The sequence below is a fragment of the Plodia interpunctella genome, chromosome 16, assembly GCF_027563975.2.
Source record: "Plodia interpunctella isolate USDA-ARS_2022_Savannah chromosome 16, ilPloInte3.2, whole genome shotgun sequence".
In the NCBI taxonomy this organism is placed as follows: domain Eukaryota; kingdom Metazoa; phylum Arthropoda; class Insecta; order Lepidoptera; family Pyralidae; genus Plodia; species Plodia interpunctella.
In genome coordinates this window covers 6,728,770-6,753,330 of record NC_071309.1, presented here as the reverse complement: position 1 = coordinate 6,753,330, position 24,561 = coordinate 6,728,770, and the positions used below count along the sequence as shown (strand labels likewise).

At 34.1% G+C, this 24,561-nt stretch overlaps 1 protein-coding gene and 1 long non-coding RNA gene across 2 annotated transcripts in view; one reads left to right on the top strand and one right to left on the bottom strand.

Moving 5' to 3' along the window:
• Positions 1-24,138, top strand: part of Tmtc2 (Transmembrane O-mannosyltransferase targeting cadherins 2) — a 64,393-nt gene extending 40,255 nt beyond the window's left edge. Inside the window, exons 5-11 of the mRNA XM_053756827.2 lie at positions 8,444-8,558; positions 16,678-16,763; positions 17,006-17,268; positions 17,571-17,717; positions 17,917-18,001; positions 18,638-18,816; positions 20,023-24,138. Coding sequence (XP_053612802.1) covers positions 8,444-8,558; positions 16,678-16,763; positions 17,006-17,268; positions 17,571-17,717; positions 17,917-18,001; positions 18,638-18,816; positions 20,023-20,196 — 1,049 coding nt within the window. The 3' untranslated portion in view covers positions 20,197-24,138. The remainder of the gene's footprint in view (positions 1-8,443; positions 8,559-16,677; positions 16,764-17,005; positions 17,269-17,570; positions 17,718-17,916; positions 18,002-18,637; positions 18,817-20,022) is intronic.
• On the bottom strand, positions 1,943-2,794 carry LOC128676631 (uncharacterized). Its single transcript, XR_008405442.1, has 3 exons — positions 2,692-2,794; positions 2,542-2,614; positions 1,943-2,456 (listed from the first exon to the last, which is right to left on the bottom strand). It is a non-coding gene; the product is annotated as an uncharacterized LOC128676631 (long non-coding RNA).
• Positions 24,139-24,561: the final 423 nt, after the last annotated feature.

The window sequence follows — 24,561 nt, the reverse complement described above, 5'->3', positions numbered from 1 at the left end:
GCCAGTTTCTTTGTCTGTCGCGTTTGCGTAAATCGAAACTCATGAAGTTACTGGTCACAGGACATGGTTTAGAAGTGATATGTATCTTAGAAATATGTAATCATGCTGAGATAAAAAAAAGTTAATTGTGCGCTAAGTAAAGCTGTTTTGAGCAGGAGAACTTAATTCATTAAAAAAATATGCTGCTACCCTATTTTAAAATACACTATTTTAAAAGACACTTATATTAACCCACATGATTACTAGTTAGATCAATACCAATTTGAAACTATTTAAAAGTCATAGAACAGATAATTATTGTACCTATTTTCAGATTATAAGTAGGTGATCACCTCATTTATTCTATCGATAACCAATTTAAAGTGCTCTGCCGCGTTTGTCTCTCAGTTCATGATAAACTCAAAAACGGGAATATATTTTTCCAAAACGAAAATGTATCGATTGTCAATATCAAAGTCAGAATAAAATTGCATAAATGTGCAGATTCGCACCATAATGCTCTAGCTGCCAGTTTTCATTGCCGATATCTGACCACAGAACATAATATATAACCAGTAACCTAACTCAAAACTTTAGAGCTCTCTACCCAAAACTGAAACGCGATTAATTTGTGTGAGAGACAGTTGCCCGCGCAACTACCTGCCCGCAGAGTGGTTAGGTATTCAAACTTGAAAAGAGCCTGTCACACTGACACGTATATTTAATAGACAGTTTGGAAGTCAAATTTGATTTCGGCGCTGTCACAATGACAGCATTGTTATAAGTTTTCCCTGTAGAATTAGTAGGTACTTCCCATTTACAATAGATAAATTATTAAGTTATAGTTTTAGCAGAATTTATGTCTGATACAATGTCATATCGCTAGCAATATAGCGGGGAAATGCCGCAAGCGACATGGACACATTTGCATCAGGTACGATTCCGGGTCTATTTGACTCACGAACTCTATGTAATTTTTTTTGTACATTGACATTTATGTAAGTGCATTTTACGTTGAACGTTTAAAATCTATACCGGCATCATGAAGCCCAAGCATGAGCCCATATACAAACGTGTATGATTATATCCGTAGCATAGTGGTCGCCACGCCCATCCACTATCTGAAGGTTCTAGATTAGATTTTCAGCACGGTTTTGTACTTGTGATCATAAATATTTGTCTACGATTCAGAGTGTGTTGTGAACGCTTCTGCATAGTAGCGTCCATCGGGTTCAGAATACAAGCTTAGTACTAAATGTGGGCCGTTGAGTGTTGTCCGTTTATTTATTTTATCCAGCTTAGGTCATATTAAAACAGTATTATTATTTTTAACACGTTTCAAGTTAATATGAATATCGTACTTACCTATGTATGACATGAGAAAAATCCTGTGAAGGTTTAACTTCTGAACTTCGCTTTAATTGTTGTTACTAGGTAAATAAACGTGACTTGAGCCTCACGCCTGCTTCAAGGACCGGCAGTAAGGGAGTGTAATACATTCACTACCTCCACTATTACAGTCAGACTCTTGACCTTTCTAGGACGCTATTAAACTTGCATGTGTGAAGCCCCGGGGGCCAGCCTCGGCATTCCATTCGCATCTCAAACTTTGGAATGGAGAGTTTGCTTTTATAGTTTTCATTTCTCCCCTCTTCGCAGTGCGAAATCGCAACACGCCATTCTATTTTAGATTTGCAATTTTATTTAAAATCAATGCTTGGCTATCATCAAATTTTTAAAGGGCGTTTTATGATTCTGTAGAGTAAAAAGGTACAAGTTACATGTTACCGTACAAATAACATATTAATATTTACTTTGCCAGATGGGAAACCCTAATACTTAATAAATTTGTCCTTGGTTCCCACCGACAAAAGAAAATAATAAATGTCTCAGCACTAGCGTTCAAGTACTGAGAAAAATAATAAAACTAAATAAATTACCTGCTGATTCGTTGGGAAAACTACAAATAGGAATCAAATTCAACTGAGGTATCCAGAATACAGTTGTTTATATATATGTACTATGGTTAGGTATCTTTAAACATTCACTTTCTAATGCAAATTATAATCTTACTATTACATACATGTCCCTATATTTAATCTAGCTCAGTGGTATAACCTGTGAGTTCTATGTATGCTAATAAGTTAACGCCACCATTGATATTTAATAACTAAATTTAAGTTTAAATCTTAACCTTAAGTTAATTTCTGAAAACCGGCTTAGAAATAATAAAGAAAGTACGACCTGTTTCATGAAAAAAGTTTGCTGATTAATTGTGTGAGAAAACTTATCTCCTGTATAGTAATTCTTAAAACTGGCAGTCAGTGCGGCGGCCAACAGTTCACCTCCAGTGAACCAACAAAATTACAACCATCTTGTACTTAATACAATAATTTACAGGAATAACTCCATGTCTTGTCGTGTCTACAAAATCTTCAAAATAATCAAAATACATCAAAATAAATCCCAATCCGCAACTGAAATAAAAAAGAATTTCATTACAACCTATTCACACAATTAAGAAACAGATACCTGAGCATCTTTAAGAATTGTAGGGTTTACCACTTTGTGCTGGGAACCCGCCACCCTCAATATAAAATGGATGCCACGTTGCCTCTCACTGGGAACATCACCTCTGAAAGAAATAAGCCTCATCAGAACACATTCACAAGCGCAACGCAAGCTGAAGACATTTCATTCTATCAAACTTACCAGATGACACCAAAGACTATTAATTTATAGGCAACGTGTACCCATGCGGCCCTCCAAGCAATTAGCCAAATTCTCCTAGTCATCATGTCCAACCTTCCACGGCTACGATGAACAGGAAATGCACTCGAAACTTCGATCCTGTGTGCCCTGATGTTACAACAGCAAACTCCCGAAATAAACTACGACTAAAGGACCTTTATTGCTCTCGAAACAGAAACCATATTTAGTAACAAATATAAATCACTGTAAATAAATTTAGTTTAACGAAAACTGCTTCTTCTAGTCCTTCATCATGACTTTATTATACTTAAATAATCATCCTTGTTTATATTTACCAATAAAATTCCTTAAACAGATGCAAATTTTGTACGATATCAACACCGTCCTTGACACCTGTTAAGTAACAGTGACGTTGACGTAGAACAGTGTAAAGCTAATATCAATGACTAAAATGGCCTATATCGATCCACTACCAATATCGAAATTCACACCGTTACAACTTACTTGAATCATTTTGGAAACCTATAAGATCAGATGCACTGACAGTTTCATATGTATGTAAATATTCACTTTATAGATGATTTGTGATATCGACGAATAGAAATCCGATTATATAATAATAGTTAACCATGGAATTAGTAGGTACTCCGTAGTGCCTACTAATTCCATGTAGTTAACATTATACGTACGTACGTCTCAGCATTTTCGCTGACAGATATATTATGAGATGTGAATATTTGTTGGCTAACATTTCATTTTGTCTTCACGGTATGCTATCATTTTGCACCTAACGTTGTTGAAAATAAAAACTTTGAAAGCAGCTGCCACAACATCCTCAATATTTCACAAGTGATTTCGGATATCGTAAAAAGGCAAAGTTCGACAGAACTTTTAAAAAGCCAGTTCGGTCGTTTATTTTTTTCTTTACAAACCCGACGTCGAGAAGTTCGATAGTTTTACATCGGAGACCCTTCGACAAAGTGTCATAATTTACGTGAAATATTGTTTCTGTCATCTAGATATTTCCCTTTTATCTTACTAGTGAAATGTTCCCTTATTAGAGTCATATCAGATTGTTTTGATGTTAAAAAAATAGTCTGAAGTTACGGAAGATCGTATCATAAGACATCTTCAGATATAGCCTAACGCGCATTTCTCTATTTATTCTAATTGTTACAAAGGGCGGAATTAATACCAAAATCAGTCTTTGCCAATAAACCTTCAGAAAAAACTGACAAATATACGTGCATGTATATATATATATGTACTTACATGTAACACTTATGTGAACACTCAAAAGACAGATAAGTCCTTAATTCCATTTAGAAACTCTAACGAAATCAATAAGTTTTGTTATATAAGTAGCACTATACCGCAGCGATATTCTCGATTCGGTCAATGACTTAGATACCAATAATATTCCATTCTATGGCTCGCTATCAAATCCCAAGACTTTACTTCTGAGCTTCTGTAAAAGACCATCATCATCATCGAAGAATTCATCGTGAATTCAGATTGAAGATGTCATCGTGCTACTAAATCTATTTATAATATTTTTCTTATTGTGCCCAAAAGGGTAGTAATTGGCCCAGGTACTTAGTCATTGACAACTTCATCATTTCGCACGAGCTTCGCCTTTCTCATTATACGAATCTTATATTTTATCTTTAGCCCGACGATCTTGAAGCTCGTTTCGGAGATTCTGGATTGCATAATTCAGTAAAACCAATTAAGTAAAATTTTACTATCCAAATAACGAAGTTACACTCTCGACGAGACTGTTCCGATGAGACAGACAGAATAGTAAGACCAATTAACGTAGACAAACTTCACCGTGCTGTTAATTGAAAATGTATACCTATGCAATTTGGCGGGATACCCGGAGTACCGGCATTGTCGAGTACCTATGTATATAGAGTTGACATAATAGAACACGAAACATGAAAATGGCGGGCAATTTTCTCAATAGACATAACTCAAATACGCGCCGCGAAGCGAGGCTTGACACTATTTTGCTGAAGCAAAACTTCGTATTTTCCAACGCTCTGCTATTGTGAAATTTACTTTTGGAACGAAATGTGTTTGCAATTTTCACACGCGGTCAATGTGTGCGGCTAAAATTTATAAGCGATAAATAGATTGTTAGGTTTCGTTAACCACTTGGAAAAAATGAATAACCATTATGTATACTGTGTAATATTTTTTTAAGTTTATTTTTTTATTTGGAAGGCCAACAGCAATATATACTTTATAGTTATAAAATTAGAAACATTCGCCATTTATAGGCTCTCACAAATAGGTAATGTTAATATAGGTGTAATGATTATTTAACCTCTGAAAAAAATAATATAAACAATAGTATAACAAAGACGAAAATAAAGCAGTCATCTTTGCGATAATTACTTAAATCAAGCTCCTTTACATAGATCAATACTTTTGTTGAACGTCAACTACATCGGTTATCATGTAGTTATATTTTATTTCTGTGTTTGTATCATGGAAAAAGGACAGCACGAGGAAACCAACCAATAATAGCATTAATTATTCTGTTAATAGACCCTAATTGTACAAAACGGTCCACTTGTGATAACAGAGTATGAACGGTCAAAGTGGAACACTATAATTTATAAAGCTATTGTACCTATCTTAATAATTAGAAAAATAATTTGTATTCAAAACTTCTTTTGTAATTTCTCTTGTAACACTTCGACGTAAAAATTGTGACGGCTGACTTCATTAGTTTCCATTGGTCATGTTAGATGATTAAATTCAGTGTGTTATTAATAACGCATTCAATAATAATATTTGGAGGAATATGTAACAGTTGGTATGTGAATTTATTAACGTAATTTTTGAGAGTTTACTAAAATTACTTACATCTATTGCATATGATTAAAAATATAAAATTGCTAATGCGATTTTAAGAGAATTTTAATACGAGATTTTAATGGGAGTTTGTATCGCGTACTGGTTTTGTACAAGACTCATTTTACCAGGAGTTCATCGTTGAATTATGTTATGTCTATAGGATAAATCAGCAATTACATAGTTAAATTTGTAAATAAATAATGAAATAATCTAAGCGTGTAGGTATATTATTATGGCACTGTAGAAGACAGTTTTATGGAAATCCATAGTTCTGGCATTTACAATTTACAGTAATACATCTAAGTACGAGCTACATCGTCAAATTTGACGTTGATTTTAACCGGCGCGCCGCTGACGTTTATACAAAATGGCGTACTTTACTGTACTTACGTTTTTCAGCGCACGTTAAAGTTAACTGTGCAACCCTTGTACACAATTTTGCTATGAAGGGAAACAAAGCCATGGATTGTTCACAGAACAGAATAGTTAAATCTGATATCATGAACAAGTTTCAATTGCGATAAATTTTGTAACTCGAATAGATCACCTATCGCAAAATGTGTCCGATGGAGTCTGGGGTTTAGCTGATTACATCATCACTATCCGTGTCCTAAACTCTCTCGTAGGTTTGCATTGTATCCTTGTATCGGGCAAATTGGATTCTGTTAACCGCTAGCCGGTCATTTGTTCAGGAAGATTTATGTACCTATCTCATATAATCAATGGGATATCAGATGGTATGCACCAGACCATGTACTGAGAACGAAAGGTTCCAAGTTCGGATCCTCGTGCAAGATAATATATACATTTATTTAAATTGGCCCTAATCGACGTTGTGACATCGGTTAAATGCTTGAAATCGAATCTTGAAATCGAATTTCAATATGAATATTCAATGAGATATATATAAAGCAATAGGGTAGTTGCCATAAAGTCAAATCAGATACATTTTCCACGTGTCAAAAACAAATATATATATGTGGATATTGTCTTTTATAACAGTGGTCCAGTGGTCACAAGTGACGTCACAAATGTTGGAGTCAAAAAGCGTTTTAATAATAGTATACTTTAATTAAATCAGAAAATACTAAATATTACATGCAAACTATAAATAAAATTGTTTAATTAAAGTGGCATTATACTATCGTTTTTCATTATGTGAATGCATTTATACATTTTATTTTATACACACCCAACCCTAATAAATATACTCTAATAAAGCAATAAAAAATTATTGAATATCCATCACAACTCACTGTAAAGTAAGTTGGTACGCTTAGTAGCCGTGAGATAAGTTCGCTACTGAGATAATAGCGTTAATCCAGGGCAGTCGCCAAACAGGGGTCCTCTATCAGACTCTAACTTGGAGTTGATAACTCGGACTTAGCTAACTCGGCAGAGTTGCTAAGGATCTATAATTTGTGACTGGACGCAGGGGCTTCGAAACTCGTTGAACCAAAATGTTTAAATACATTTATTGAGCTACTAGCTGCGCCCCGGGGCTTCGCTCCCGTGGGAATTTCATGATAAAAAGTACCCTATGTGTTATTTCAGGTTATATTCTACCCGTGTACCAAATTTCATAACAATCGGTCCAGTAGATTTTTCGTGCAAGAGTAACAAACATACATAATATACACATCCTCAAAAACTTTCACATTTATAATATTAGTAGGAAGTCATAACGTTAGCAAATTATTTAGATTCGCACTGAAATTCTTTTTATATTCAATTCGGTGAAATTCGTTTGAATTTAAAGCTAATAAATATATTAAATGTGGGTCGCAAAATACGATATTTTGTCTAAACAACGGCGGCACCCGGGTTATAGTCAACGTTAAAGTTGAACGGTGCAACTCACCCTAATGATAATATAAGTTAGCTTACTAACAGATATAAATGCCATTACTTCTTACTGTTCTGGTCGTAAAAATCATGTATGTCTTTAAGCGACGTGAACTAACTTAAAAAAATAAGATGAGCCATCCTTGCCTTCAACACCATGGTTCGTACAAGGTTACGTGGAAGGCAAAAACAAAACGTATGTAACTTCCCAAATCAAAACGGGCAAGCTATTAATTAACACATTGAATTTAAACACACTATTTGATAAATATATAGATAAATATATATGTAATGTATGTATAATTATATATGTGATAAATATATAGAGAAGAAGTGAACACGTCAGATTTCTATACAAATAAATGAAGACGTTGTGAATATCCAGTTTATAGGTACGTGCGTTTAAACCAGTTATAGGGTGCTTTGTTGCTGAAAACACATCAAAAAAGGAAATAAAATCTTATCTCATTTACGATCCGTGCTATTAACGGTGAGAGGAATACGGTACGTGAAATAAAAAGAAACGATGTTACAAAATACATTCATGCTTTCAACTGACTACAATTTATCGGTCTGAAAGCTTTTTTGTGTACAATTTTCAAGTAATAACCTGATTATTTTGTTCACATTTTGATGTCTGTTTATATGTATATATAAACGATTGTTAGATATACGAGTATATAACCATATATTTTTTAATAAATATATTGGCGTGGAAGCACACGCCCTAGAATAGGACCACTCCCGTAGATGTCGTACGTGGCGACTAAGGTACACACACGTCGCACAGCTGATAGGCGGGGGTTAACGTCATACAGACCGGTTATAAAATAATAACCGAATCCTCAAAATTTTAAGTTTCTTTTACACTTGGCTTCGCGGCTTCTCAGCCCCAAACGAAACCGACATGCAGATATAAGAGAGAGAGAGAGAGATATTTGCTAAAAAATAATTACTTACTTTCTAGTAAGTCCAGATAGATAAGCTAATTTTTGCAAAAAAGTATAGAGTTCTAGCTAATAGATTTTTGTTTTTACAGCTTATGGAAACCTGGGCAGTATCATGATTTCTCAAGGAAAACTAGCGGAGGCGCAAGAAGCCTTCGAGATGGCTCTTCATCACAGGCCCAACATGGCGGATGTCCACTACAATTTGTAAGTATATATTTATCTAGCTATTGTGGCTTGTGGTTCCGCCTTAGAATGAGATCACTCCATGGATGCCGTAAGGCACATAGTCTTATTCATAAGGCAGTAATCGTATTCCCAGTGAGGGCTGACGTCAGGCAGGTGGCAAATTAAATACTGAATACCCAGGCGATTATGGGTCGCCTAGGTCTCCTCCTGCAAGTGATTTAAATTTAATAACCACAAATCAAATTACCCAGGTGATTTGTCAAATGGTGATTTCAACATAAAAATGTGGAAGTTGTAAACCTAGGTAATTTCAACCAGGTGATCAAGGTGAAATAATCCGTAATGAAATTGAATATTTTTGCGACAGCACTGACATTTATTTCATTGTTATCAAACTATACATTCAAATATTTGCACATTGTAATTTCTAAGTGCACCAAATGGAAATATTAATTTATTGGAACCAGTTTTAGGGCTGAATTAATATTGAAATGAATGGACTCATTCGCATTTGTTTGCCGGACAACGTAGAAAACGATGTTGGCATAATCAACATGCACACACGATTTGTTAAATTGTTTACGACTTGTTTCCCTTCCTCATAGTTTGCTTGCTTATTTAGGAAGGTTGTTGTCATACACAGTAGGTCTTGTTATGGCATTTTAATTTTGTAGAGTCTGAAATGGCTTTTGTAATATCATCTTCAGTAAAAATCTTTAATATCCATTTAGCTGTTTTTTAAAGTTGAAAAAGATAAATCTAATAACGAATTAATTCTAAGAATGAAAGGCAGCAAAGAAGTAGGCTCAATTTTATTCTCTGTCAATTGACACTCCTTTTTAGCGTCCCACAATCTCGGATCCCGGTAATCCCGCTAGATCACTGATTGACAGTAATACCAGTCCGTCTTTTAGATAAGATATTTTTTTTTGCTGTTCATTTCACACAAAAGTATAAATAATTTTTACGCGCTGTTAAAATTACAAGTGGTCACAAACAACAATAATAATATACGATTATGTAAACATAAAAGTAAATACAGAAATGAAAGTAAATTAAATAAACATACGGAAAGGACGTCAAAGACACAGATTTGATGTGGGCCTATATTATTCTTATTCTGATAACAACAAAAGTTTAATAATACATTCAAAAGGTTTACCCTTGGAAAAGGGAGAAATAATATTCGGTGTGTCTCTCCCGAGGGACTGAAAGGGCGAAAGGTCCAATCCCTATTAGGGACAACGAAGAAAGAAAATATAATAAATACCTCACGACATTAGAATAATTTTGAGGAACATTTTTGAAATAATGCGCTGTTGGTGGCAATGTCAACAGCGTTAAATTAAATTTCTTTGCATAAATATTGTTTAGATTAGATTAATTGGATGGCATCATAATATTTATTACTGTTTACATTGGAGTCCTATTTATTAGTCTACACTAAACAATTAAAGTCACTTTAAACTATCGTCTGACTATTGTGTAACTAACGATGAAGTTGTATGTTTTGCTATCCTGAAGTAGTGTGGGCTAGGAAATGACATTCCCCTCTTTTTATTACTTTCTCACAAGGTCGATTTATCCTTATCCTTTCATACTATAAAACAAAGTAGTCCTTTGACGCGTCTGTCTGTCTGTCCGCGATGAACTCTTACTACTACTTCCCGGATTTTCATACGGTTTTCACCAATAGATAGAGTGATTCCTGAGGAAGGTTTAGGTGTATAATTTGTTATGTTTTTACCCGAGCAAAGCCGGGACGGGTTGCTAGTGTACTTATAAAATTCGATCAACATTTCTTCTGTTCACGCGTCTTTTCGATTAAAAATAAAATAAACATTATATTACGCACATAAATGTTCATATTTTTTTCTATAAGTGTGATTAATGCATTGCGTCGTACTACTGTCTGTCTCCAACATCGTTCCTCATTTTACAAATTGCCACGAGCACAGAAACCATAATATAATTACTGAAGTGACAGATGCAGAGCACTCGTCTTGATGAGACTCCAGCCAGTCTCATTGGTCCGTCGCAATTTTTTATATGGAATTTATTAGTATGGAGGGAATATTACCGCAATATTATCGCGCCAGAGCAAACTGCAACACAAACGTAAACAGCGAATTTTGACCATGACATTAATTGTTTGCACCTTCAACATCTGCTAACTATATGTTGTTACAACGAATTTATACTTCTGGGTGAGCCTGAGTTTTGAACAATGTAAAAGTGTATATAGTAGAATAGTAAATAGTAGAATATAACCGTAGAATATAACCTGGAATGACATAGGGTACTTTTTAACTCGAAATTCCTACGGGAGCGAAGCCCCGGGCAACATCTAGTCTTACACCGGAATTATTACTTCTCTATATAAATTTTAACATTTGCGATAACGGGCACCTATTTAGATGGATTGTTATAAGGCGTATACGATACAATATATCGAGTATTTATTAAGTGGAAGTAGATCGTTTACCTGTAGCCTGAATAGACGAGCATTGTTCGCTTAGCCGTATTCTATTAAGGCCGCGTGCCCGATATGATCTTTAATAGAGCCTCCGTATAAATTTACGAACACAATATTGGCATGCCTTCGATGTTCTGGTGTAAAACAGTAAAATTGAATGGAAAATTTAAATTGAACCCTTTACGGAAAAGTGTTAAGTATATTCGTTTTGTTTATGGTTTATTTTTATTTATTTATTTCTAGATTATGCTGATCTTGTAATAAGGTACAATAACGAAATTTAACTTAATAATCTAACCAGTAATATTATGTTTTTTATCTGCTCTATAAGGAAATTCTCTCTCTCATATTACTGTGTTCCCAGTTGCATTTGGAGCTGTGACGCCCCAAAGCCCGATTTAGCGTAAAAATGTCCATTAGATTTGGAAGATTTGTATATGATTGTACAATCGACCACCTGACGTCAATCCTCTTTGGGAATGCTATCGTTGCCTATCACCTGTTAAGGCTTTGTGTCCCTTAATTGCCTCGTACGACGGGAGGATATGGAGTGGTCCTATTCTAGGGCGGAACCACACGCTGCTCTATAAAGAATTTGTTTCCGCATCACTACTGAATCCTGAAAAGATTATCATTAATATTTTTCATTAAACTAAAATTCTTTCGAAACATAAAAATATCAAAATTAATGTAACAAACGAGCCACGATGGGCATATAAATCGTTCTATTACGTGAAATTGCTACCAGAAAGCGAACATAATGAGGATCGGGCTGTGATTTTGGGGGAAGATTAGATTATTCTAATTCAGGCAAGAAATCACTTGGGCACGTATCTACGTGTCGCCGCCTGAGTATCTGCCAGGAAAACGCTATCACATGTTGAGTTATATAATGTTCAATGTATTCACACGGATATATTTTTTATTAAATGTTTGTTACTCGTACTATTCTTCTATCTGACGTCGTCTGTGGTGTGGTCACCATGGACTATACTGGAGGTCCAGGGTTCGATCCCCGATCAGGACAAGATGGAAAAATGACCTTTTTCAGTTTGACCTGGGTCTTGGATGTTTATCTATATATATTTGTATAAGTCATAAAATATAGTATGTTTGAGTTAGTATCACAAGTCTCAAACTTACTTTGAGGCTAACTGAATGAGCGTGATTCGACCATATTCATTTATTCCTATAATACGAGTAAGTATTATTTCCTAAATTTCACTATTATAACAAAAAGTATATGACGACCATAAATTTTGGGTTAGTGAATACTCCGATTTACATAAAAATGGCAAATTCAACAAATGGATGTGAAATATATATTACACAAAGATTGATGTTTAGACAATGACTGGAATAATGATTATATGCAGAACACATTATGAATATGCAGTAATATGACGAGTAAATATGTGTGAATTCCCGTCCATATATACATCAGTGGTATCATCCAATTGGTAGAAGAAGAAGAGACGATTTAAATTTTATCCAAAGACAATGTTGCTATAAATTTAGATACGCCAAAAGTGGCTATAATATTCTATATATTGTTACAAGATAGGTAGCTATAGGTATACATACGAAGTGGTAAGATTCGGTACTATTACGTGAAGTTATGGACGACTGATTAGAGGTGTTCATATTAACCTTTTTTAAAATGTGTATCAATTTTATAATGAAACATCTTATTAAAGGTTTTATCCAAAACTTTGTATGTAGTTATATATGTATTTATAACAACCTGTACAACATTAGATACATATTATCACGCCGTGTCGGCTATCGATTTCCACTTGCCACGATCCTGACAAATTTAACTCACTTCCTCTAGACTCATCACTTTTATGCCTGTATAACATTTCTCAATAAAGAACTGTGACCAAAATGTGACGATTCTAGTGACAGAACTGGGCACATAATTCATTATTTCCTAGTATTGGCCCTGATAAAACAGTTAAATAATTTTGTGGCGCGTGTTGTTCGCGACGAAGGACATTAATTCTATTCACAATACAATTTGTCACCTGCGCTTAATCGTAGAATGCCTGCCTTGCGTGACTTCACAGTTATGTCACAAATTATAGAGATACGAATAGGGCGATCTGTTTGTCGCAACATCCTTACATTTTATAAAACAAAGTTATCTGCCACATCTGTTCGCGATAAACTAAAAAAATACTGCACGGATTTTCATGCGCTTTTCACCAATAGATACTATGATTCCTCATTCCTCATTCCTCAAGAAGGTTTAGTTGTACAACATTATGTTTATGCCCGAGCGAAGTCGGGACGACTAATAATCTAAATACCGGTTATAATATACAGTATACAATGTTATAAGGTACCATCATTTGACTGTTTAAAAGTTTCTTTCGGGCATTTCTTCTTAGCGGTGGTCGTTCCGAAATGTCAGTAGTTTGTAGCTTTTTGAGAGATTAGTTTATAATATAAAAGTTTATGTAAAAAAGTGCCTGTCGGAAGATGTCTGAATAAATTTTGATTTCTTTTCGATTTGAGTCTTTGACTTTGCAATGAATAATGTCAACATCTCAAAAAGTAAGATCGTAGTTATTAATGTTATTAGGGTCGTGGAATGACCACTTTACAAACGGAACAATTCGGCACGGTTCTTGTCATATCCAAAGGATTTCTTTGGCGTCCAACGGGGCAATGTTGCAGGGGCTATAGGGACTTTTGAATCTGACATAAGTAAGGAAAATTCTCCCTTCACATTAACATGAGAAGGGGGAAAATTAGATCAATAAAAAATTCGATCATCCAATTTTTTTATTTCTAATTTGTTTTTAATTATTTGTAAATGTGCCTAAATACTTTTGTTACGGTAAAAACATAGCACAACAGTGACAAATTATCAAATGACACGACTGCCGACTTTACATTTATTGTTTTTATTTGTATACATACATACATGCGTTATTTCTCAATTCTTATACATACATGCGTTATTTCTCAATTCTTATACATACATGCGTTATTTCTCAATTCTTTGTAGTAATTTTATTCGTTTGCGAACGGGAACATCCTATAGTCATTTCGTGAGCCTTTCTGAATAATTCAATAGCAATTTTATTTATTACTTTTAGTTTGCAGTGTAACTTAAATTATAAAAGTAATGAGACACCGAATAAATATATGTTTATTTTGTTTATAAATATGTATTCACGTTAATATCAGTGATAAGGATATATAATAAATTTAACAATAAACTACTTACTTACCAGCATACTACCTTGATTGTTATCGAACAAGCTTTGTAATTTTTATACAACAAATAAAATCCGTTTTTTACTGTGGAGTTACTATCTCGGTCTGTCAAGGCGGTGTATTTATAGATTTAAAGACAGGTAACTTCTTAAATTATTAGATAATTTCATTAATTAGAGACAAAGCAAAATTAGAAACATAATGTTCGTAATTTAAAATTATCACTAATTTTCACAGATAATTAATAGACGTCAACGTGACAAATGGAACAAACATCACGTCGTCGTCTCAATTTATGCAAAGCTAACAGTTATCGTACCGTAATTGTAACTTCAGGCGGTTCCTTGTTATCAAAGTATACCTACCTTTCTATGTCAGAGCGCGCGGCAAGTCGCGTGGAGTCTTTAGTTCCTAACATGACACTTTAGGCACGATGATGGGAAACACAGCCACAGGGAATGCTTATAGGCAATAATGGCATTCCCACGAAGGGTTGATGTCAGGCAAGTGGGGGTTGTAAAATCGCTACCAAGTTCTCACAGTGTGAAAAATTGTTGGCCCCGGTTTTATGACACCATCGGGAACACGTGGAGATGAGATAAAGAGAAGTCGCGAGCAAACGCTTGTTTTATATATTTATGTTAGCTCATTTATTTATTTAAGTACACAGCTTCGTAATGTAAATATTCTTCTTCTTTTCTAGTGTCTTATTGCTAACACTCCGATACTCCGATGTAAATATAAAACTCATATTTTAATTCCATTATTCCTTTTTCATTTGAAAATCCAATACTAGTGATAGATAGCTGATATTTTAACTGCTCTCAATTTTATTGATCCGAAATAACTTTATTGCATATGAAAACACGAAATCACAAGAAACAGAAAAAGCACTAGCAACGGCGGACTTATCCCATGAACGGATCTTTTCTAGTCAACCGGCAGAGAAAGACATAATTACAAATTATAAATACAGCGAGGAAATGCTGCCAGCATTCTTGAACCTCGTTCTGACGCACTGGACGAAATATTTAGTTTGTAAATATTTTTATTTATATTTTAGTGGTAAAATTTATTCCTTTTTTAATAGATAGTTGTAAATACTAATTTCAAATTCAAGTCATTTATTCAGAAATTAGACCTTCACAGGCACTTTTTCACGTCAACTTTTATGTTAAATAGTTATTTCTCACAAGCTACAAACTACTGGCATTTCGGAATTTAAGTATATATTTACTACAAACTTTTAAAAAGTTACAAATATAAAGGGCTAAATAAGCAAATACAATAAGAGAAAGGGAGTTAAAAAATCATATTAAATTAATGAATAAAAATCTTGAATACAAAAAATAATAATAGGTTAAAAATAAATACATTCATATGCATTATTAAAAAACAATTTTATTTTTGTTTCATGTAGATATTTAATTGCTAAAAGCATGTTTACTTAATAACTACGCTAGTGACACGCGATCATTATTGCAGTTCTAATATTCACTTGTAATTATATAACAGCATATTATTAATACATTTTCATGAACATGATTATGCTTTTAATATTTTAAAAGTTCTATTATAATGCCTGATCCTAACTAATATTGTAAACGCGAAAGTAAGGTTATTTGTTTAAATAGATTTGATATACATGTCACTCATGCTTTTTAACTTATTGTTGAAACTATTAATGAGATGCAAAAGTTAATTATTATTTTCAACAATAAGTTTGTTTGTTACCTCTTCATATTCTTCTTGAAATTTCGTATATATGTCGCATAATGGGAAATACATAGAGTATCTTTCATCCCAGAAAATAATTCTGAATGAAATTTAGGCGGGTGAAGCCGTACGTATTTTTTTGTTATTTTGCATAGATAACATATTTAAGTTGTACTACAGAATAGGATTTACGCAATTAGAGGCATTACAAATAAAATGATCGCTCCTAACGACTGTAATACCCTAGGTACCGTGGAAGCCTCTCATTAGAGCGAGCTTGCTAGGCAAAGTCTGGAACTGCATTATTCATAGAGCTGATATTGCTTTATACGAACAAAACAAAAACATTACAAACGTTTAAATTATTTTCCTTGGGATTTCTAGTGGAGTGGATGTTAATTACTCAATCATGCAATGTGTATGGATACAGAGTCACGTCTTCATCTCTTACTCAATCATGCAATGTGTATGGATACAGAGTCACGTCTTCATCTCTTACAGGGTAGACAGTATCTCAGGCAGGAACGCCCAGTTTATGCCCGGAAATAAATCCATCTTTGTTAATACAAGATACTGATAGCCAATTCGTAATAAATTTAAATAGTTCATTATTTCGTAACATTCATGTGAAAAGGAGCCTCGGGCCAATTATCGTTTTAAATGGCGATTGTGAATGGATATTATAATAATTCTTTGAACAAAACATATTTGTTTCAGAGGAATTGTACTGCAGACTCAAAAGCGTTACAATGAAGCAATCAAAAGTTTCAACAATGCAATCAGCTACAGGCCATCAATGGCACGTAAGTACCAAACACATTTTATTTCCTGTTAATCGGGACAAGAAAATATGTTACATATTATTACTACAGTATAGTCGAATGATAATATGTAAATTCATCTAATTGCTCAATATTCTGCAGACACCATCAGTCACCAATGATGATAACTACTTATTAAAAACCATCTAACTTGTGGTCATTGTAGTGTCTTAATTTATGCAGAGATTCATAGACGTCAATAACAAAGACTGTATTAATTTTAGTCGCCTACGTAAACATGGGGGTGTGTCTCGTAGCTGAAGGGAGATTGGAAGATGCGGCGAAAATATTACGAGCTGGAGCAAACTCAGACGGGACGAGTGTCCGCGACCGGAGAGAAAACTTTTCAGCGAAGATTTCAGCGCTCGTCCAACTTGCAGCGCTTCATAAAGCTGTTGGGCGAATGGAGGAAGCGCATTCTGTTTATGAAGAAGCGCTAGAAATGCTGCCTGATCACTATGAGCCGACCCAGGGATGGACGCGATCGGTATTTTTTTATTATTCTATAGCTTTTTATTTTAACTAAAGCATGTCGCAAGTATCTTTAGATACTTGCGACACGCTTTAGTTAACCTTTAGGAAACTATTCTACGTTTAGACGCAGGTTGGCTGGAAGAAATTTTGCGATAACTCTGCTTTTGCGCTCATTTATGTATGTTTGACTAATTATAAGTTATGCTTATTCTGTAAATACTGTCTGGGGCAGAGTTCATCTTTCCTTTGTACATATTTTCTAATAGAATCGAATCGTATCATATTTTCTAATACAGTCGCAACGAAATCTTTCAGAATATTGAAGCAATGGCGGAAGAGGTTTTCGATGTCATCAGAAAAACGAAAGGTCCACAAACGGTTGTTAAATGTGGTGAAGTTGAAAAACCTATTCCGAAGGACGCAGCGAAATTTATTTCGTTAGCGGAGGGCATTTCACGAAATGTAAGTATTACTATTTCTTGAAACGATCATATAGTATTATATTGTTTGATACGACCACGCCCGCTGAGATGCTATAGGTGCAGCAAGTAATTTTAAAGCATTATTTAAATTTGAACAACTAATATGTTTTGCTCGTGCTATATTTGAATAGGTATTTTTCTGTTAATACTTATTTATATTTGCGCATTTATACATACAGGTAAACAAACTTGGCGAAGCCGAAAAAATGTTTAAGAAGGCTGTAAAAGTAGCACCAAAACATCCATCGGTTCGCGAACAATATAGTAAGTATAATATAAGTGAAATTAATTTAATTAAATATATACCGTACAAACTTGAAACGAATACCGAAAGTTCGACCAAATATGAGAATATACGCAATTATAAATTGTGAATTTCGGTGTTTGTCATCGAAATACCTAAATATATTTTTTCGTCTTGTTTTATAGCGTCTTATCTCGTTGCAAAGGCAGACAAAAGACCTCTGAGAATGATGAACAAAGAAATAATACTCAACGATAATAATTTCTTCTAAAAACAATAGCTGTCGATTTTCCCCAAGGTGTTTTATTTGTAGCCATTACGCTGCCGGCCCGTGCCCCCCGCCGCGCCGGATCAAGCTAACCGACGACGTTCACACCTCTATTTTCCTCCACAAATTTCGTTTATCAAGTTTCAATCCAATTTTTTCTGACGTTTGGAGCACTTGCCGTTGATTGCAACAGCGCTTTAATGGAACCCGATTTCCACTTCTTTTTCATTCGAAAACAACGCAATGTTTGGGTCATATTGAACTGAATATTTACCTCTTGCTTAAAGAACAATAAAGAACAATAGGTATAATTTAGCCAGGTAGTGAGACAGCTGATACACTTATTCTAAAGTTCCTTTCAAAAATGATAACCCAATGTCTTCCGCAGGTATTTTTTTAAAGTATTGTGGGAAATATAACGAGTCGGCCAGGCAAATGGTCCGAGCAGCGAAGCTGGCACCAGAGGACGGCAGGCGGGCGTGGCTCGCGGGACAAGCGCTACGAGACGCTGACCGCTCCAAAGACGCTGAGAAGTGGTACCGGCGCGCTGTCGAGCTGAAACCAGACGTAAGTACAACCACTCAGACAGGCAAATGGCCTGAACCATGAAGCTAAAATACCTTTTTAAATCGACATCTTGTAAACATTTCTCTTACGAAATTGGTGTAATGATACGCGGGGCTGAGACAGACAAGTGGGATAGCGGTTCCGCCATGGCCCGCACGTCGCAGTTTTCCGAATGGATAACGAAATAATCACTGACCCTTTACGTGACTTCAGTGCATCGTTCATTGACGCTGGCGGCTCCAAGGATGCTGAGAAGTACGTACAGAAGTGTATATATAAGAACATGTAATGTTTTTATATCTGTAACATTTCAGTACTATTGTATTAAAATTACATGATTTAATACACAAGGATGAAGTACAGAAAATAGTCAAAGGATGAAAGTTTCAGATTTTAATTAAAGACGTCTAAAATAACTTGAATACAAAGTAAGCGATTTCACTGGAAACTTACTTTGTACTATGTTTGCTTTACTTTGTTTAAATAGGGTGTGAGGGGATTATTATATGAAGTTATACACAGACAGACTCCAACAAAGCGGAGTCGAGAGGGAAGGTAATTGTATGAAATTCTACGAAAAAATAAAAGTAGTAAAAGAAAAGTATTTGTTTTTCAGTATTGTTAATAATACGATATATTGACTAATATTTTTAGTATCATTAGATTCGGTTGAGCGCAGATAAGTCCTCGAGTAACAAAAACCAAATACATAGCTTTGGTAATACATAACCAAACACATAGCACTGACAAACATCTTTGGAGATACCTCGATAAAACGTCGAGGTATGTCGATCATTGTTAAAAATGAAATGTACAAATACATTTTAATATCGAAAGTTAATGAAACACAGTAATTAGTAGGCTGCACTGTCAACTCTGACGTTAACTTTAATGTGCGCAGAAAAACGCAAAGTACGCCATTTTGTCAAAATATCAGCGGTGCGCACGTTAAACCCTAAGAGTGGCTTGTACCCGTCATCTTTAAAGTTAACATTAACCTGCGCCCGGCCGTCGCGCGTCGTTTAGATAAAATGGCTTATTTTGAGTTTTTCTGCGCTCTAAGATCTCGACAAGGAAATGTTACCGTTACAACATGGTCTTTCACTTTAACACAAGCCTTATACATTTTTGTTTTTGACATTTGGCAAGAGTCTGATTTTACGTGCTGGATAAGATTTTTATAGGTATTAATTCTTCCCTTCACAGAATGCTGACTACCAGTCTAACCTCGGCGCTATTCATCACATAAACGGGAAATATGCTGAAGCAGTGTTAGCGTACAATCGAGCGCTAACACTCGTCCCAGACGACGAAATAATTTTGACCAATATGAGGCGAGTGGCGTCGGTGATAGCTAGAAAATACTTCAATGTAAATTAAATTATAAATACAGAATACGACACATCAAAAATAGGAAGTCAATTGCCAAAATTAGTAGAAGTTTAAGGGTGAATTGCATCAGTAAATTTTGACCCTGACTTTAACTTGCGCGCCGCTGACGTTTAGAAAAACATGGTCGTCACATCACGCTTTTTCGCGCATGTTACAGTTAACGTCAAAGTAGAGTGGTGCAAACCACTCTTAATTAGTTCAGATCATTTATGTGAAATGGAATTTTTTATTTATTGGTTGTTGATAAAAGCAAATATATTAATCAGGAATGTTTTTTAAAAGATATATCATGCTGGTGTAATAATCTAGTCACCCAACCATTTGAAGGTAGATAGATGCATTTCTTTTACTTTTTGATTGGACTCAAGTGTATATAAAATTATTAGTACGAAGATTTGTCACATTAATGAATGCAAAATAGATTGATTAATGACGAATGAAAAACAAATTAAAAGGCCTACGACTTCAATGTCGTTTTATATAAAAAAGACAAAAAAACTAGTTAGAAATTTATTGTAAATAGACTTTAATATAAGACGTTTTATACATGACTGCAAATATTTATCTATTTTTAAATCGTTATGTCCAAAATGAGAATTTTAATGAATGGTAATTTATTTACTTTGTCTTCCATTCTTTTTAAGCAATTTTTCATTGTTTAACCAACGAATATGCTGTTTGAATTCACACGTTTTATTGAATCATGATATACTGTTAGTTATTTTAGCTGTGATAACAGACATATTTTTGCTTTAACTTTTAAGGGGATATTGTTAGTTTTGCAATGCATTCCAAAATTGTTGTTCTATGTTGGAAAAATGCTGTACAATTGGAATTTAATAGTCAATACGAATATATTCAATATATAATAATTTGAAATGAAAAATAAAATTTCTAGGAAAGGACACAATTAGTGAGTTTTGTTTTTCATATTCTATTTAAATAGGGACAAATGAAAGTCAATGGGGGAGACCATTGCCCTACAGGACGTCATAGGTAAGATAAAAATATATTTTACTAGCTCTTGCCCGCGGCTTCGCCCGCTTGAATTTCTCTTCGAAAATGGAACGGACAAATAAGATTTTCATACACCCAACTTTTATCCCATTACAGTCATTGCGGGGTTGATTTTGAAAAAAAGTAGCCTGTTTGATCGGTGTCTATTATAACTATTTGCATACTAAATTTCATCAAACAGACATACTTTCGCATTTATAATATTAGTATGGATTTACTGAAAGTGCCTAAGCGTTATTTATATCAAAATATGTTCATTACACTACGGCACGTAACATTTAATGGAGGAGAACCTACAAAGCATATGCATATTAACTCGAGAATTGCAATTAAATAAAATCAATGAGAATCTCAATGGCGCGGTAGTTAGCGGGCTTGACCTGTGATCTCTCCTCATAGTCGAATTCCTCATGGCTGAGCGTCGTGGTCATTACGTGGAATGAAACACACAACAATTTTATTGGCACTATTAGTGGAGTGGTTTGCCATTGAAACCTGTGATAGTGGCGGTTAAGTTATTCTCACAATGGTCGGTCGTTGAAAAGGTGATAAATATGTTATCTTGAGGCCAGTTATATTTATAGTCGTCAAAACCCGCCAATCCGCGTTGGGCCCTCGTCGTCATAATCATGGAATACTCCTTATCCATTCATAAGGAAGGCCTGTGCCCCACCAGTGGGTACGTTAAAATGGCTCTTGAAGATCAGTTTTAAATCAGTCAATAAAAAAATATTCGTAACCGCATTAATCTAAAAAATAATAATAATGGAAAACCGTTTTTACAGGGTTTTCATGTTAAGAATCCATAAGCACTTGTAAAAAGTAGATTAAGACGCAAGTTTTTTTTATTTTTAAATAAAAGTTAACATTGTTTTCATTTGGTATTTATGTTTTCCCTCACACATGTGACAATAAAATGTAAAATACGCTTTGTAGTTTTAGCTAAATGCCAAGGTTGATAATTCAGTTTCATTAAAATGTACTGTAAACTTAACAACATTACTGCAATTGTGGGAGATTATACTGTAAAATCAATAAATATAAGGATATATTTCTTTGCATACGAGTACATAAGAATGCATATTGTTACAATTATGAAAGTGCAACGTTTAACCGTATCATAGGTGTGCAAAATACAGTGACAGATATGCGTTGCAAAAATTTATAACGATACTACAAAAAATAAAGAAATGGAATTAATATGGAATTCTTTTAATGTACTGCTCGATTAAAATAAAAAGATTGAAGTCTGTGGACATTTTTGTACCTAACTGCTTAACATCTAAAATGACATATAGGTACAAACTTATAATTTATTAATGTTTACTGGCCTAATAATTTATTCAAAGAAATATTTTGCATAGTTAGTGTATAGTCGACCGCGTGTTAAGTTATCCTCGTGGATCTTTATGTAGGTAGTAGAATTCAATGAATTTGGGTAACTTGATTTGCTGTCTACTGTACATGAAATACTTGTATCAGGTAATCGGATCTAATATGTATCTACCTACACATTTATTTACACGTGTATTATGTAATATTCATAGGAGATCGTCTGACGTATCATGCAATAGATATTATATTCTAAATCCGTTAATTACCTATATAATAATATGTGGTTATGTAATGTAACATTCTAATGCTGATGGATGAAATTCGTAATATTTTTGTGAACCCTTGTTTAATTTGATTTAAATGGTTTTGTTATACACATCACATGCATTTAACAAATTTGAAAAATATTTAATGGGATGAACTCGAGCGGAAAATAATCACACGTCCTTGCCTAGTATGAGTCCTAATTTTAATCTCAATATATTATATCAAAACTCATTTAATTTGTTATACTTGTTTTTTTAGTCACTATGGAGTTGATATTACCACCCAGGTGATCAAGTGATTAAAGGCCGGTGCGCACCTACTGCGTAACGCGCATTTTAGTTTTAGGGCACGGCCTAATTGCTCCGTTGTCCTCCATTGCTCTTACGTCCGAAAAGAAGACAGCAGAAATTGTATAATATCGACGCACGTCAACATTAAAGTCTTTGGAAACGGAGCACAACGGAGTGACAATGCGCTAGGTCGACGCAACGGAGCAATGGGGCCGGGTCTGTATCTGGAAATGTTACGTACTTATATGGAGTTGCATACAAAATGTGCAAGCAAAAGCGTTACGGATTTGGTGCACACCCAAGACCTAACCATTGTTTATTAGTACAAAGATGTAAATATATAATAATGATGTTTTTTTGTATATATTTAATATATAATTTAATTAATGAAATATTTACTTTCAATCTGTTGGTGACAGTACGAATAAACAATGGTAACAAATACCTTCAATAATTCCACGTGTAATGAACCCATAAATTTTGTTCCGTGTATATGAATTTATAATATACATTTAAAAGTAAAACGATCACAAAAATATATTTTCATTTGTAATCATTCGATCACAACGCGTGGTCAGTTACATGTGGTCCTATAGTTGATATCCCAAGATTTTGATAGTAAGGTATTGTAAAATACTACTCAATTTCATATACATATTTACATGACAACGGCAGAGCCAAAATACAAATACATATATAAACTACTCCATATGTTATATTAACCAAAGCATTTACTTATTTTTTAAATGTTCCCCAATTTACTACTTAGTTAACTTCTATACTTCCGATATTATACTTCTATTATATAACATTTTTTGAAGTTATATAAACTAATACAATAGAAATTTTGAACTGTAAGTTATTGAATATTGAGGAATTGTATTCATAATTTGTTTGAACCATATACGGCATATACATATTTGCAGCGTTTAATAAATGGAGCGAAATCCCAAAGTGATAATTATTTGTTGGATTTTTGTAAATAAAGGCTTCAACGTTTTAATATTTTTTTTTATTTATTTGACTGTGGCTTCTTCCTAAAAAGCCGAGTGAAACTGTTTTATCATGTTTAGATATTCTTTTTCAGCAAAATAAATTGAAATACACACAGCATTTCCTAAAAAACCAAGTAAATAATTAAATCAATCTTGGAATGTTTTTGGCAATAAACGAAAAATCGAAAATGTCAAATAGAGACGAAAATATAGGAATGTGGACTTTGGGCTCCGCCTCGACGACTGACTCTGATGAGAGGGAGACCAATATTATACCAGTGGCATTTTACAATTAGGCAATTTGCTCCTTAATCAATTTAAAAACAATGTTATTATTGCTGTTAATTAGTTATGTTAAAGCTGTTAAATTGAACGTTAAATCTAGGTAATTTAGGTACTTCTCACATAAAATTTCATTTGATTGAGTGACTAACCAACACACTCGCTCA